Consider the following 17,490-nt stretch of genomic DNA (forward strand, 5'->3'; position numbering starts at 1 on the left):
GTCTGTCTCTCTGTCTCTCTCTCTCTCTCTCTCTCTCTAGCGGTTCAGTGTGGAAACCCGGGCAGCCCTCCTAACGGCCGCGTCTCCCGTATAGACGGCACCAGTTTCTCTCACTCTGTCGTTTATTCCTGTGTGGATGGATACCGTCTCTCCGGATCTCCGTCTCGACTCTGCCTGGCCAACGGCACCTGGTCCGGCTCCGAGCCCAACTGCACGTGTAAGTATCAGAAGGCACAATTCTGCGCTCGCGTTTGTGAATCTGAAACGTCCAAACTAGAAAATAAAATGAGAGCAAGACACAGAACTAACAACAGGCCAGGCCTACTGCAGGTGCAGACAGTGACACAGAACAGCACGGTGCCAGTCGTCTTGATTCGGCATCGCTGTTTCCCCTTGGGGGATTCTCTGACATCAGTTTAAATTGTTCTTTAGCTCAAGTGAAGTTTGTCACATGACACTGGAGGGGTGAGGGATCGAGTCAACACAGATCTCAGCAGTAGAACTAATTGCTGTCTGGCTCAATTTCCCTCTCAAACTCAAAAAAAGGCAGACGAAGCTCTTCGCTCGAGCAGACTGCTGCTATACGTGACCCCTGATGTAACGGTACTCTCCTCTGCAAACTAGCAACAACAAAAAAGGCAGTTCTTATTCTAAACTTAAGCCAGGTAAAGCAGTTATTCCCAAAGTTTATATGCTAAATTTAGAGGTCACTAATAGGCGGACCACGGTCCGAGTCCAGACCCAAACGCTGTCTTATGTGGACCTGGGCTTGTAACCAATAAACTATAGAGAATGATTTAAGTTTGATGGGTTTTTACTGTTTTAATCAGCATAGCTTTTCTAGCCATACCCAGGAAACTCACAGACCAATCGCATGCATTGTAAATATCACACATGCCGCTACTCAGCCAATCAGATCTGTGCATTACGATGAGCACTGAAACTATAAGCGAGTGACACCACACAGGGGAGGGACGAGGAGAGAAACAGCAGTCAGAGAAGAAAGTGAGTCAGAGGGAAGTTATTCCACATGTCGTGATCTAAAAAGAGGAAACTGACAGTAAATGTTGTTGAAATCTGACCGAACTGGACTTTTTTTGATCTGATATTCAGTAAATGTTGTTGAAATCTGACCGAACTGGACTTTATTTGATCTGATATTCAGTAAATGTTGTTGAAATCTGACTGAACTGGACTTTATTTGATCCGATATTCAGCTGTCGACTGTATAAGATGCTGATATTCCTACTCGCCTACTTCAGTAAACGGTATATAGCACTGAGTCATGATGTAAATTAGACGTTATGATGTTCCGGACCTTCGCTTGAGAAAATGATCTCTAATTGGACCTTACTGAATTTTAATTAAACACCCCTGTGCTGAGTGCTGATTTCTTAGCTAGCTAATTATCTCCCTGAGGCTAGCATCGATCTAGGTCATGAACAATAGAGAAGTAAGATAAACTGTCACGTTTTAACAGTCTGCTCCTTATCGTCCAGTCCTGGCCGCTTGTGTGATGTAGGGGCTACACACTTCCAAGCCGTAAAGGGAAGTTGACAAGGTAAGTTAAAAACAATGTTGAAAAGCAGGGCATAATGTCTGCGAGGTACCCGTAAATACCCATAAACGTCTTCTCTACGCAGCTACGTTTACGTCTATCTATCAGCTTTGAGACGGTTCTCTCACCGGCTGGATACAGAGTGGCCTGAGTGGTGTTTTCTCCGGGCTTCCATGTGTTGCCTCGGCTCTCCGTTGGCTCTCAGTTGGGTAAACATTGGCAAAGCGCTGACAGGAGCCTTCCACCGGCCGTTCAACTTGATCGTAATTAGACAGTCCCTACAGAACTCCAGCAGTCGTGCTGTTGCGTGGGGACGGACCTACGGCCCACCTCGCGAGAGAGCCCATTAATATAAAGAGATTTGTTGCTGGCTCTGGACGCATAATAGCCGGACGGCCTGACGCGGGCGATCAATCTCCGACTGACGAATAATGTGCGATTGATGTTGGCACAGAGACAAAATAATGAAGGAGTGGGGGAGGCACACGGGGGGTTGCAGCGAATTTCATTAGACCCCTTCACTGTCATTAGCCAACGCAGCCCGTCGCATGACGCAATGCACTTTGTTAATGGATGAAGTGGAGAGATTAACACTGGATGCGAGCCGGAGTAATCAGGTCCGGGGAGGCATCTCTAATGGACACTGTTTGGCTACATAAGGGCTCCATTATGAAGTCATTTGACAGGGCCTGAGATGGAGGGGGGTGACCTCTACTGCCCAGGAGGTCAGCGTCACAAATTACTTATTACAGTGGGGAAAAATAAACAAGCTCTGTTTCTCACGGGCTTGCACTTTACACCAGGGCTGCACACTATGAATAAAATGCTGCTACTCTGATTTTATTGCTACATACTGTATTTGCAATATATTAAAAATACACGGACAGAAACTTATCTGAAGCTCTGATTGGTCAGGATGCTCACAGCACGCTACTAAAGACGCGATTGGTTAGAAAGCTTGTTTGCATTCTGCTGTGTCGGTTTTGTAATCATGCTTAGCAAACGATACACTTTACCATCCTATTACACGGACCATTCTGACGAATTAGTTCAAACTGACAACAATTAAAACAACAAATGATTCAGAAAAGACAGAAAACTGGGACTCTGTCCGTTATTCAGGAACTCAATTCCTCCTTTTATTAGCTCAGTTCACACTTTTAAGGAACGTTTGAAAATGAAATTAAACTTAGCATTTAATTAATACTCTACATCTCTTTGGTATTTCTTTTTAACCTTGATCTGTCTTTGTCTGGTCTATTGTCCGTTACTATAAACCTTTTCAGCTGCCTGGAAAGCACTTTGTCATTTAATCAGCATTTGATCAGCTCCACTTACTGTACAGCTGCACTCTGTAGTTCTACAGTTACAGACTGTAGTCCATCTGTTTCTCTGATACTCTGTTACCCTGTTCTCCAGTGGTCAGGACCCCCATGGACCCTCACAGAGCAGGTACTGTTTGGGTGGTGGGTCATTCTCAGCACTGCAGTGACACTGACGTGGTGGTGGTATATTAGTGTGTGTTGCGCTGGTCTGAGTGGATCAGGCACAGCAGCCCTGCTGGAGTTTTTAAACACCTCAGACTGAGAATCGTCCACCAACCAAAAATATCCAGCCAACAGTGTCCTGTGGGCAGCGTCCTGTGACCACTGATGAAGGACTAGAGGATGACCAACACAAAATGTGCAGCAGCAGATGAGCTGTCGTCTCTGACTTTACATCTACAAGGTGGACCGACAAGGTAGGAGTGTCTAATAAAGTGGACAGTGAGTGGACACAGTGTTTAAAAACTCCAGCAGCACTGCTGTGTCTGATCCACTTGTACTAGCGCAACACACACTAACACACCACCACCACGTCAGTGTTACTGCAGTGCTGAGAATGACCCACCACCCAAACAGTATCTGCTCTGTGAGGGTCCATGGGGGTCCTGACCACTGAAGAACAGGGTAACAGAGTATCAGAGAAACAGATGGACTACAGTCTGTAACTGTAGAACTACAGAGTGCAGCTATACAGTAAGTGGAGCTGATAAAGTGGACAGTGAGTGGAGAAACGAGGAGGTGGTCATGAAGTTATGCCTGGTCGCTGTTTTTAAATCTGTTTGTGGTGCAGATGTACATGCAGGTACACAAGAGCTTAAAGGACGCATGTAGGTTCACTGGTGGTTCTGCATAATAAATAGAATGGCTGTGTTTGTGTTGTAGACATGGCAACGACTGGTTCTTTTCACCAGCACTGTAAAGAAAACTGTGTTGATGAGTTTCTCTTCAGTGAAGCACATCACACCACCCTGCATGACTTTATTTACATCTCAACAACTAAAGTATTCTGAAATTGTTTTGAAAACCCTTTGAAGAAATGGGACCATTTAGCAAGAAAATGCACTATATTTCCAAAAGTATTTGCTCGTCTGGCTTCACACACATATGAACTTAAGTAACATCCCATTCTTAATCCATAGGGTTTAATATGATGTCGGCCCACCCTTTGCAGCTATAACAGCTTCAACTCTTCTGGGAAGGCTTTCCACAAGGGTTAGGAGTGTTTATGGGAATTTCTGACACTGATGTTGGACAAGAAGGCCTGGCTAGCAGTCTCGCGCTTTACTCCACTGCATTCCACGCTTTGCACTGCGCTTGGTGATGTAAGGCTTGGATGCAGCTGCCCTGCCATGGAAACCCATTCCATGAAGCTCTCTACGCTGTTCTTGAGCTGATCTGAAGGCCACATGAAGTTTGGAGGTCTGTAGTGATTGACTCTGCAGAAAGTCGGTGACCTCTGCGCACTATGCCCCTCAGCATCCGCTGACCGCTCTGTCATTTTACGTGGCCGACCACTTCGTGGCTGAGTTGCTGTCGTTCCCAATCGCTTCCACTTTGTTATAATCCCACTGACAGTGGACTGTGGAATATTTAGTAGTGAGGAAATTTCACGACTGGACTAGCTGCACAGGTGGCGTCCGATCACGGTACCACGCTGGAATTCACTGAGCTCCTGAGAGCGACCCATTCTTTCACTAATGTCTGTAGAAGCAGTCTGCAGGCCGAGGGGCTCGGCTTTACACACCTGTGGCCATGGAAGTGACCGGAACACCTGAGTGAAAACTTTTGGCAGTATAGTGTAAATGAAACATTTTATCGTCTACCACAATGCGCAGCTAACAGGTGGCGACCTTGAAGAGGAGCTTGTAGGATTTCTACAGTTTGTGTACAGAAGCGGAACATAAATGCAAACCTCTTTGTAACCTGTTTGTAGTCATTAGCGAGGGAGGTAGCGTCCCATCGTAAGAGCTTTGGGCACCCGTGGAATATTGAGGTGACCAAAACACTTCAAACGGCACGTCAAACTGCAGTAGGCGTCGGAGCCTCAACATGAAAGCATAATTACAGTTATTAATAATTGATCAACTGCTAACCATTTAGCATTAGCGTTGCTATTTATGCTATAAAAAGTGTGGGTTTAGGAAACAGATGGGTTTATTACCAGTTTGCTAATGAAAGTTTCATTTTACAAATATGTGAGGAATGTGATGAGGCTGCGCGGAGGACGTTATCAATAAATGAGCATGAAGGAAGCTGTAAGGTCATTAGAGTGAAGAGGGAGCAGCACACTGAGAGGACGGAGAGAAACGAGAGTGAAAAGAATGAGAGAAAGGGAGAAAAGAGAGAAAAGGCCAGACAGCATTTGCTCTCTGTAGCTTGCAGAGACACACAAGAACAGCGTCTGAATGCTCTTGCGCTTATCTGACCTTCAGTATCAGAGCAGCAACACAGCCCTACAATTACTGGACCAATCAGAAATGACAAGCATTTGCATTAAGTGCTATCCAGCGAATGACACGGCAGGCCTACCGGGTGTTAGCCTAGCTCGAGCACTGTGTTTTTTCAGAATAATTAAAAGTAATTACATATTCGGTCGCAGTCAGGTGGTGTTGGGTGGTGTAATACGCTACATTATTAGATCACTGTTAACTAGATCACTACTGCTTGGGGGGACTGCGATGGACTGGGGACCTGTCCAGGGTGTAGGTGGTTGGTTAGTGTAGTGGATAAAACCTCTGCCTTCTATGCTGCAGACTGAGCTTCAGTCCCCACCTGTATAAACACCCTACACTATACCAATAACACCACCTCGGCCTCCCTGTATAAAATCATCAAATTTGATTGTAAGTCGCTCTGGATAAGAGCGTCAGCCAAATGCCGTAAATGTGTATCCTGCCTTCCGCCCAGTGACTGCCTGCCGGGATAGGCTCCAGCTCCTCCTGTCACCCAGAAGGATAAGCAGCTTAGAAAACGTGGGTGTGTGCTTGGGGAGAGAGGGGGGGGCAGGCAGATAACACCAAACAACCCCAGGTGTTGTACAACTGGACATCATGTAAAGTGCTGCTTGAAAGTTTGTGAACCCTTTAGCACTTTGTAAATTCCGACAAACATTTGACCTAAATTATGATCAGATCTTTATTTAAGTCGTAACCATAGAGAAAGAGGACCTGAAAAACACAAATTTGGTATAAACAGTCATGCAGTCAATGGCTTTTCATTCATTTATTAAACAAGGTGATCTAAAATCATCAAAAAAGGTTGGGACGCTGTGCAAAATCCATCCATCCATCCATCTTCTAAGCCGCTTCTCCGTCAGGGTCGCGGGGGGGTGCTGGAGCCTATCCCAGCAGTCTTCGGGCGGAAGGCAGGATACACCCTGGACAGGTCGCCAGTCCATCGCAGGGCAGACAGACAGACACAGACAGTCACTCACACCTAGGGGCAATTTAGCACGTCCAAATCAGCCTGACTGCATGTCTTTGGACTGTGGGAGGAAACCCACGCAGACACGGGGAGAACATGCAAACTCCACGCAGAGAGGACCCTGGTTGCCCGGCCGGGGAATCAAACCCAGGCCCTCCTTGCTGTGAGGCGACAGCGCTGCCCACCGCGCCGCCCGCTGTGCAAAATGTAAAAGAAAATAGAATGCAATGATGTGCAAATCATGTAACCCGTATATTTAAAGAAAAAAAGTAGAAAGACAACATCAAATGTTGAAACGGAGGAATGTGTGCACGTTTTCAATTTGATGCCAACAAATTGAGCCAGAAGATGACTTAAGTGTTGTTATGTGGACAGATAAGGCAAACCACAGCCTTGGAGGGTAAGGTTTGTGTGATATATATATATATATATATATATATATATATATATATATAAAGTTTGTTGTTTCCTACACTTTGTTTCATGGCCAAATTTAAAATGATTATTTATAACCACCGTTTTTACTGAACTGCACTTTTATGCAGTTAAATTGACAAAGAACACAGAGGAAGGAAGCAGGTATGCACACACTGTTACCACAGACCCGACTGGAGATGGAGTTTTTCTCTAAGGCCTTTATCTCGGCTGGAGTCTGACTAGAGAGGCCGATTTCTTAGGGTAGAAAACATAAACCGTGATGTGAAGTGTAGTGTCAGAGGATTTAATAGCAAAGTGCTACAGGGTCCTGCATGCTACCGCTGCTCGCTGTGTGTAGATCTACTTAATGCTGCCGTACATCATCTTCTCTCAGTGCTTCTTAGCCAGCAAAACCCCACAGTGCTGCTTTGATTGCGGCTTATTGTGTCCTGGATGTACTTAATAAACAGATTTGTTTAAGCTTATTGGCCTGACTCTGAATGGTACCCTGTTGATTCAAGGGAGGACGCTTACATAACCACGATTAGTGTCTTATTTTGTGTACTGGGCTGAGATAGCGGAGATTGGCCCTTGCGTTTAGAGGCTGCCTTGTTTTGGTTGTGTTGGTTATCTGGTATTTCAACCCTGTGGAGGGTTGGAGGTTCACTGACCATTAACATTTTGGGAACGCTGCCTTTCTTTCAAAATTTCAGAGTGATGTGTGATTTTCATGATTAAAATTATGGGAAAGTTTTCAGTACAGAAAGCAGCCACACTTCATGTTGACCAAACAATATTTTTCCACTGCAAAAAGTGCTGGAACCTGGAAGTGCCATCGCGGAAAAGAGATGTGTGTAACAGCGCCGCGTTCCCGTGCAGGATTTTTCCATTTACTCACAAGCTTTTTGCGTTTCTTTGCCAAAGTTTCCTCTTGCAAAATCCATTTTATTTGCAAGGAAATGTGAAATTATTGCGAGGGAACATAAAATTTGTTAAAGGAATGTGAAACATTACCAATAGAACACAAAATTATTGCGAGGGAACACAAAATTATTGCGAGGGAACACAAAATTATTGCAAGGGAACACAAAATTATTGCAAGGGAACACAAAATTATTGCAAGGGACCACAAAATTATTTAAAGGAATGTGAAACATTACCAGTAGAACACAAAATTATTGCAAGGGAACACAAAATTATTGCAATGGAACACAAAATTATTGCAAGGGAACACAAAATTATTTAAAGGAATGTGAAACATTACCAGTAGAACACAAAATTATTGCAAGGGAACACAAAATTATTGCAATGGAACACAAAATTATTGCAAGGGAACACAAAATTATTTAAAGGAATGTGAAACATTACCAGTAGAACACAAAATTATTGTGAGGGAACACAAAATTAGTTAAAGGAATGTGAAACATTGCACAATAGAACACAAAATTATTGCGAGGGAACGCAAAACTCAAAGTTTTGCAAAAAAGAAGGCCAGATCTAAACAGCTGCCTCTTTAACATGTCAGGTTAATCCAGACTCCCGTGGCCCGTGTGCGTCTTGATTGATTGATTGGTTTGTGTGCTTTGGTCTGTTTATGGCTTGTGCTTGTCTTGGCTTGTTGACGGCCAAACGTAGAAAATGATTTATAAATAAACTAAAAAACTTGTTCTACCCGTCAGCAACACTGCTTTCCAGTGGACACAGTCCTCAGACTGAATGCATCACTACCAGTACCACTTTAAAATAATCATTTTAAATGGTTTAATAGTTTGTTGGTGGTTATTAGTTATGGTCATGAACACTTCGTTAGCATCAATAAGCAGTTATAACACATTCAATTAGGCAAACGTAACTTATTATATCTGATAAACCTCTCAGCTTTTTTTATTAAATGCTGACTGATGAAAAAGACAAAGACCAGTAAATATCAAAATCTGAGGTTTGACAGTATAAATGAATGTAAGTTCACTGTTAGGCAAACAAGTCACTGGTACTCTTTATATTTTGTGCTTATTAATGATTTTAAGGACTTTAAGACCTAATAAATAATAATTAATAAGCGCATTTTAAATCATTTATAAGAGTAGTCTTAGTGGTGCTTTGAAATCATACATGTGTAACATGATTAATATGATGGTCCTCTTTGGGGGCAGTCGTGGGCTGGAGGTTAGGGATCTGGCCCTGTGACCGGAAGGTCGCCGGTTCGATCACCAGGGCCGACAGTCCATGACTGAGGCGTCCTTGAGCAAGACACCTAACCCCCAACTGCTCCCCGGGCGCCGTGGATAGGGCTGCCCACCGCTCCGGGCAAGTGTGCTCACTGCCCCCTAGTGTGTGTGCATTCACTAGTGTGTATGTGGTGTTTCACTTCACGGACGGGTTAAATGCGGAGGTGGAATTTCCAAAAAAGTATCACTTAAACAGCTTTACAAGAACAATTATACAATATTATATATATTACTCTGTATAACAGACATGACGTACTATCATATACGTGTTATTGATCCTTTAGAAACCTCTTGTTCTCAGTAAACTTGACATGTTGTATAAAACACCTAAGAAAGCATCTTTTATATTTAAATGCACAGAAGTTATTATTGTGTATAAAATAAAAAACTACTATGTCAAATGATTCCAGGCTTTTCAGTGTTGTGCTCAGAACTTTCATCATGTCACTTTTTGCTTTGTCCCTGTCCAACAGTGATCAGCTGTGGGGACCCAGGAGTTCCAGCCAATGGCCTGCGGTTTGGAGAGACCTTTACCATCGGCCACAATGTCACCTATGCCTGCCAACCAGGTTACCTGATGGAGAACGCGAGCAGCAGCACCCGCATCTGCACCCACAACAGCACCTGGAGCGGCACCCTGCCTGCCTGCCAAGGTACACACAGTTCACACCAACAGATCTGAGCGTTTCTGCTAGGGGTGGGCTTTAGGACCACTTTTGCTATTCAAATATCCTGAATTTTAAGCAACCAGTATTCAGATATTCCAGTGAGAATAATGTTTGTTGCTATGAACAAAACAAAAACACTTATTTGTTTGCCGCCAGCATAAGAGGTGATCTGTACCTGATTGTTTGGCTCATTTACTGCTTGTGTTTTAGACATGTGCGATTTAACATTGCAGAATAACACCCACAACTTAGGTGCTAGTGGTTGGTTAGGGTAGTGGGTAACACCACTGCCTTGGGCAAGACTCCTAACACCACGTTCGCCTCCCTGTGTAAAATGATCAAATTGTAAGTCGCTCTGGATAAGAGCGTCTGCCAAATGCCATAAATGTAAATGTGAATGTGCTAATTAGGATTAGGTCACATAAAGTGGACATCTGTAATATGTATGACCAGTTTTCCCAGCACAGGAAATCTCGGTAGAAATTCCAGAGATGGGGAGTATATGCAACACGTTGAGATGCTTAAAATTCCAAAACATCCAACCATTTCATTCAATCATAGCTTCTTTTTACCCAGACAGTCCAGTGGCCTGCTTTAGTTGTGTGTACTGTGTCATTAGCACACGAACAGTCGCCGTCGCCTCACTTTTTTTTTTTTAATTTGTCGTATGTTTTAGAGTTAAATAATAAACTTGAGGTTGGACGGTGCATATCAGCTTGACTTTAGCTACAGAAAATACAAGTAAAAGCTTCCATTGCCTCCATACATCATATACAAAAGTGTAAACAGTCCTGGTCAAGTTACATGTTTTGATTCATTTCTAACTCTAAGTAAGTTAACTTGTCCTTGAGGAAGAACAGGGTATTTTTCTGCCAATTTCCATGCATTAGATTCTGTTTCCTTGCTGAGTTTAAAGTTTGGGGGGAAAAGAATGTGCTATAACTTTTACACAGGCCACATCTTATACTTTCATTTCCCCCCAATATGTAAAATTCAGCAAATAAACATTTATTGTGTAAAAATATGCAGAAGTGTGTTCACTGCAGAGGATGTGAACAAATCATGTAATTTACAGACATTATCATGCAATATTACCAGATATAGCACACACAGTATCAACATAACTCGGGGTTATTTTATAGCGGGAAAAAGCCACGACGTGCATGTGCTGTTAAAACGACTGGTAGAATTGGACAGGACTAAAAACAGGTGTTGTTTGTTTTGGTAAAATTACATTACCAGGCCTTATTGATTGATAGATTGATCGAAACCGGTTAACCGCCAAGGTCTCATTTACAGTGGAGTCCTTGTAAGACATAAATAACAAACAGAAATAATAATAAACGTAAAATTTAGATCAATAATTTAATGAAAATAATGGACTCCACTGTTTTAAATGGAAGTATTTTATCGATATCATGTAACTAATCCAATAGTACTTTACACTATGTAGATTTGTCATTTGAGCTCTGCTGCATAACACTGGCATAACCTTGCCATAAACAAGTCATGGCAGATGTCATATGCTGTTATGAGTGATCATGACAGATTTTGTTCAGTAATATTACAACACCATGTTACCACTCCAGGTCAATAGCATGACCGTCATGTCACGTGCCGATTGTTGCTGTGTACTATAAAGCCAGCATGGCTTCAAACATTGACATCGGTCATGACCGCTGACTTGTAATAGTAATGCAGTATTATTATTATTATTATTATTATTATTATTATATTCAAAGGTTTAAGGGTCAAGTGTTTTTTCATTACGAAATATTTCCATTTGTAGCTCCACTCAGACATTTATAAATTGCAATAATGCGCAGTTTATTTCTTTTTCGCTCCAAACTACAAATGCTTTATTTAAATAGTCACTAGTAACTAGTTCGACTCAGTTCTTCTGGAATAAACTGCTTTCATCAGAGTTTCTAAAGTAACAACAGTTGTCTTGTGTCGTTGCACTTTGCCTCCTCTGAGTTGCAATGCAGAGGGATTTTCTGAGATTTCCGAGTCTGTACAGCCCAGACGTGAACACCTGTCTCTCTGTAGCGCTGCCAAGATCGCTGCAGTAGAAAACAGGTCATTGTTTCAGAGGAGCTCATCTTGGAAATCATCAAAAAGCAAGTTATTCTGGACTTTTTTCCCCGGCACAGAGAGCAGAGAGAGAGAGAGAGGGATTTCATGAATAAATGATACAACCTCCACCGTCTGCCGGCTCACCGAAATGACCACTGACTCCCACTGCCCCTCAGTCACTGAGCATATCCAAATGGACCTTAACAATCTGCCCACTCCTTCACCCTTAGATCACCCCATCTCAGCATTCGTCTCTGTACTGCATCAGAGTTCCTCTCCTGCACTCTGGCACATCTACTTATGAAGCTACCCCAGAGTAGCTGCAGCCCATCTGCTACACTCCTGCTTGATCCACCAAAATTAAAGCAGTTGTTAGGAAAAAAAACGTTTATACAATTTCGCCCTTATTTCTAATGTAGGCAATCCGAGCCAAGACTTGTTGGGCGTCTGAAGTTTGCTTCTTTAGTTTTCCACTGCAGCTAAGACGCTAGATAGAGGAACTGTATAGTCACCAGGTTAGCACTGCTTGCCTACATCATCACACTCTTACCTGAAACCACACCAGGCCTCTCAAAAAGGCTTATGAGATTTCTGACCCGGTTTGACATACTGACATTTCTAAAAATGAACACTAGTCAGGTTTCGTGTTTTTAGATTTACCCATTTCCATTTGTCCATGTTCATAGATGAGATGATTTGGACACCACACATCTTGGCTCAGCACGTTTAGATTAAGATACAGATGAAGATCCCTCTAACATGCACCATTCACTAACTTCTATGCAAGGCACGTTGTTGTACAGTGGTGGGAAGTTTCCATTACTTGTTACATTGATAAGATGAGAATTGCAGCCTTTACAATTTCAAATGGAAGTCAATGGTCACCCAAATCTTTTACATGAATACATCCTCAAAACTTCCCTCAACCTGCTCAAGCTCATCACCCAGGTCTTCGTTAAGGCTGTGCGGACTTGTCAATGTAATTTAGAGCACAGCACGACCTACTGTGAGCTATAAAATTGAACAAAACTTCACTGTGTAACCGAACGCAGTGGGCGGGCTGGTTTAGACGCCAGGTGTTAAATTCCAACTACCCCACAGAACCCAACTCCCCGTAGCATGTACACACATCACACAGGCATATGGTTGCTAGGTTACGTTTCTGATTTCTCTCGTTTCCCTTTATGATTATATATATTCCGTTTGAAATATCAAGATTCTTTCAAGTTATTTATAAAAAGGTAATAGCAGAAAACAAACGCAATCTGCTGCATCCATATGCCTGTGGGGCGCACGTGCATGTGACGACTGTCGGGTTTCAGCACAACACCTGTTGTCTAAAGTGGCTGCCTGCAGTGTTCAGCTACGGAGAAGTTTGCTCGTTGTTAGTCCACAGTAAGTCAAACACACCACATCGGCAAGTCGTGTGCGACCTTACCGAGGACCTGGATGGGGTTTGTGTGTGAAGAGAGACGTTTTGGGGATGTATTTACAGAAAGGATTTGGGTGTCCAGTGTTTGTTAGTTACCTCTTGGGTCCAGTTCTAAGCTAGATCAGCACAATTTGGACTTGGCTGATCAACTACGTGTGACTTCAGTGGAAAATTGTGTTTTTATATTTGATTTTTCACCCAATTTGCACCCCTCCTCATAGCTCCACTGGTAAACTGAAAAAGCAACTTTAAAGTTGTGTAACGCATGGGAGCGATCATGAGGCAGAAGCGAGATTTATTAGGGGCAAATCCATAATCGGAATCTAAACAGTCCAGGGTCAAAGAGCCAACACGGAGGGATCAAGGGACAGAGATCAAGATGAAAAGGAACACAGGCTAAACACAACAGAGACTAGAAAATTTAACAGAGGCTAACAGATACAATACTATACAAAAGACCAGCCCCTAACAGGGGAAAACACAGGGCTTAAAAACAGGAACAGTGAGGGTTAACAAGACACAGGTGGTTAACAAGAGGATTAACAAGACACAGGTGAAAACAATCAAGGGCAGAGTCTGGAAACAAGGGGGCAGAACAGGGAAGAATCAAAACAAAGAAGCACATGGAGGTCTGGGAGGGGCCAATCGTGACAGCTTGACAATTCTGATCTGGCCGTCTGGTTTGAATGTCAGCTGTGCCACATGTTGTCTGTAGCCAGGAGAGTTGTTTTCTCATTTTTGACGTGAGGCTAGCAGAGTTCCTCTCCAGTTCACCGAAACACGGAGAATTGAAAACAGCAGATTTTGCTTGAGGGATCATCTCCTGTGTTTTGTGGAGCATGACTTTCTCCTTCTTATGCCCCTTCTCATAAATAATGAATGCTCCCTAATCACTAATAAACTTGCTTGCTAATAAAAGGGCGAGAAACAGTGAGGAACGTAAACAAGGCCAGAGTCTTCAGCAGTTAGAACGCTGTTTGCTGATTGTGAGATTGGATAACCTTATTAATACGAGAGCAGAACTACAGCATGAATAAATGAGGCCGCAGAGTTGAATGCTGGAGTGTTTATTCAGGCTACTATCAGCTGAGCCCATCATATTAGGACTCGAATGTCATCTAGTGGTGTACAGAGGCTCTTGATGATTCATTTGGGAATGCCGTGTAAGAGGGCTTCCTCAGATTGTGTCCAAGTACTTAGTGTTGCAAATGATCTTCTCGGCAAAAAGAAAAACGGATCAGCCTTTTAGAATTCACAGTAAAAATCTCAGGCCCTGCGTCTACACTGTTTACAAAGATGGTTCTTCAAGGGTACTTCCGTAAACAAAAAGGTTCTAGCTAGAACCTTGAACACTCAAAGAACACTGTACATGATTAAAGAGTTCTTCGCATCATGAAATGGTTCTTTAGACTGATGGACAACATGCTGTAGACGTTTCTGTATAGAACCTTATTGAAAACAGTAGAATAACAGAATAGAGGAACTGTTGTGGGTTCTATATAGAACTGTCCATAGCACATTCCCTCATCAGCCATCAGCCTGAAGAACCCTTTCACAATGCAGAGAACCCTATAATTATCCAAAGGGTTCTTTGAGTGCTCATGATTCTATCTAGAATCATGTTCTATACTAAAGAACCCTTGAAGAACCATCTCTTATGAGAGTGAAGGTCTACATGTTGCCTGTTTGCTGCACTAAAAAAGGGTTGATGATTGAATTGTGGTTGTATTTGGTAGTAATTGTATTTATGCAATATTTTTTTTTCTTAATTTGCAAACATTTGACATACTGGAATTATGTAAATTCAAAGCACCATTTTTTTGTGGGGTCCTCAGGGGACCAGGGCCACCTGATTAGAGTGGTAGGCCTGCCCAAAAACGCAGCTGGCTTATGTTTCATATGACTAAATGACTTTTAAATGACAATGAAAATAAATTATAATTGTGAATTTGTAGCGAATGCAGTATTTAATGGACCTTTCAGCCATTAACAGTTAAACGGCAAGTCATTCTGATGGTGAATGGCTGAGATAAACGAGTCTTACCACATTGTGATAGGAAAAGGCTGCGTGAAGCAAAGGACAGTCAAATGTCAAACAGCTTTAAGTTAATTCCTCCTGAATTAGATGATTTGTAAACACATATGATTGCGACTGCTCTGATTACAAATGTCCAAATGCCCATAATTGATTGGATGTCCTCGCCAGGGCCCACCCACTTAGATCCAGTTGTCCAGTGTGATGTGGTAAGGCAGGGCCTACCCCATCACCAAGGAGCATACCTTAGATCATGAAATACCTGTATGTGTAGGTATAAGGGTATATGAAGGTACTTACCTGTGTCTGCCTGTGAAGGCAAAACAGCAAAAGGGGGACAGCAGGGAGACCTACGCACCTTATCCTTATTGGAACCATCCACGGATGGAGAGAAAAGGGGGGGGTGTCCGGAAGGGTGGTCGGAAGGGTGGTCTATTCTGCATCTAATACCCTGGGGAAGAAGAAAGAAAAGAATTAAGACGTTATAATGGCCAAAGCAATGTTCATCCATCCATCCATCCATCCATCCAGTCCATCCAGGCCCTGCGATGGACTGGTGACCTCTCCAGGGTGTATCCTGCCTTCCACCCGTCCATCAGGGTGTATCCTGCCGTCCACCTGTCCGCAGGTCCATGGCCTTGTGGTTGGGAACCTCTGATACAGCTAAACAAACTCAACTTCTATGGCTTTATCATCATTTACAATGCGACATGGCAACATTACATCGCTTTCTAGATGAGTATAAAATGCTGGAAATGAACTTCTCATTAAGACTGGCAGAGGAAGTGGTCAATGCAGCCTTTCAGCATCCTCTGAATGAAAGTGGAGAGCAAATCGCTTTAAAACTCTGCTGCGAAACATGAGCGCCGTGTTTTAATGGCCTGTAATGTTAACTCATTAAGCCGACTGGTGTGGTGTGGAGCAGATAGATTTGAGCTGAGCAGTGATCAGTGCTAGCTTTATGTCAAGCCGCTGTGTGAGAGTGACAGATCCTCGGGCGTTTAGCCTGTCTGCCGGTCAGTGCCTGTGCCACTAGCCGCCAGTGGGAGTCTGCCTGAAGGCTTAGCTCACCCTCTCTCTCTTCTTGTGTCTCTCTCTCTCTCTCTCTCTCTCTCTCTCTCTCTCGCTCTGTTTTTCCGTCCTGTTTCGTTTCTTCCTCTGTCTTTTCTCCATCTCTCTCCAGACAAGTCTGGCTGTGGGCTGTCAGTGTCCACTGACCTGTGTGAGATTAGACAGCGAGCTAGCAGGCCAGCTATTCCCACACACAGAGGAGCCCTCATATACAGTACACATACACATAGATAGACAACCCGTCTCTCCATATCTCCACCCCTCTTTTCACGGGAACGCCATGGGACAAATCTCCAGCGATCCCTTTCTGACTGCTTCATTTCCATAAATCTACAAATGTGAGCTGTTTTTTTTTTTTTTTTTTGGGAGGGGATAGAAGCTTTGATTCAAGCATGATTCCCGCTCACTCCGGGCTCCGCAGCGCCTCCCGACAGAAGAGCAGCGGGCCGTCCATCATCCGCACTCACACGGGGCAGGCCTACGGGACACGCACTTCGAGATGAGCTACTCAACATGCTACGTGTGACACATGCCAAACGGCGACTGCACACAGTCACGTCTGTTTTCAAACCTTGTCAGGACACGGGGTCACACCTCTGCCTCGCTCTGGTGACAAAACCTTGTGTGTTTGGAATGGAAACGAGATTGAACTCCAAGTAATCTTGAACAGCATCTGTTGGTCCATTCATCATGTGATGTTCACACAATGGAAGGGACAGCTCACATTTTCAACCCCCAATAAAAATGCTGAATTATGAAATGTAATGCGACGGTTAGAGTGCAGTCATGTGCCAAAATTTGGTCAAATGACGTTTTGCTTATGTTCTACCTAAAAATAATACAGTCTCTCTACAGAGAACATATTCCTGCACATGTTAATGCAAATTACTGTTTGGGAAAAAATTAAGAAATTACAAACTGTGCAAAAGTTATGGCAATTTTTTTATTTTATGGTTTTTTTTTCTAATGATTAATTTCCACAAATAAACAGTAATTGTGCATTAAAATGCGCAGAATGTGTTCTTTGTAGAGGATTTGTTAACATCCTAATTTTCACTTGGAAAAACAGCAAAACATGTCAGCTAACCGGATGCATTTTGCATGCAGCTGTATGTTATTTACACTTCCATTTAAAAGCGTGGAATTACTTGTCATTATAGTCTTTGATATTTTATATAAAATAATGTCATCTATAATACAGTGCAGATTGAAATATAAATTGCACACCAAAGGTATAATTGCTAAATAGGGCAGCAG

At 43.1% G+C, this 17,490-nt stretch overlaps 1 protein-coding gene across 3 annotated transcripts in view; it reads left to right on the forward strand.

The window, feature by feature from the left end:
• The window catches only part of csmd3a (CUB and Sushi multiple domains 3a), a 534,059-nt gene that overhangs the window by 465,205 nt on the left and 51,364 nt on the right, over positions 1 to 17,490 (forward strand). For all 3 annotated transcript variants that reach the window (XM_037534188.1, XM_037534189.1, XM_037534190.1), the window contains exons 58-59: positions 41 to 217; positions 9,425 to 9,604. In XM_037534188.1, coding sequence (XP_037390085.1) covers positions 41 to 217; positions 9,425 to 9,604 — 357 coding nt within the window. The remainder of the gene's footprint in view (positions 1 to 40; positions 218 to 9,424; positions 9,605 to 17,490) is intronic.

Source organism: Pygocentrus nattereri, chromosome 24 (assembly GCF_015220715.1).
Source record: "Pygocentrus nattereri isolate fPygNat1 chromosome 24, fPygNat1.pri, whole genome shotgun sequence".
NCBI classification, from domain to species: Eukaryota; Metazoa; Chordata; class Actinopteri; order Characiformes; family Serrasalmidae; genus Pygocentrus; species Pygocentrus nattereri.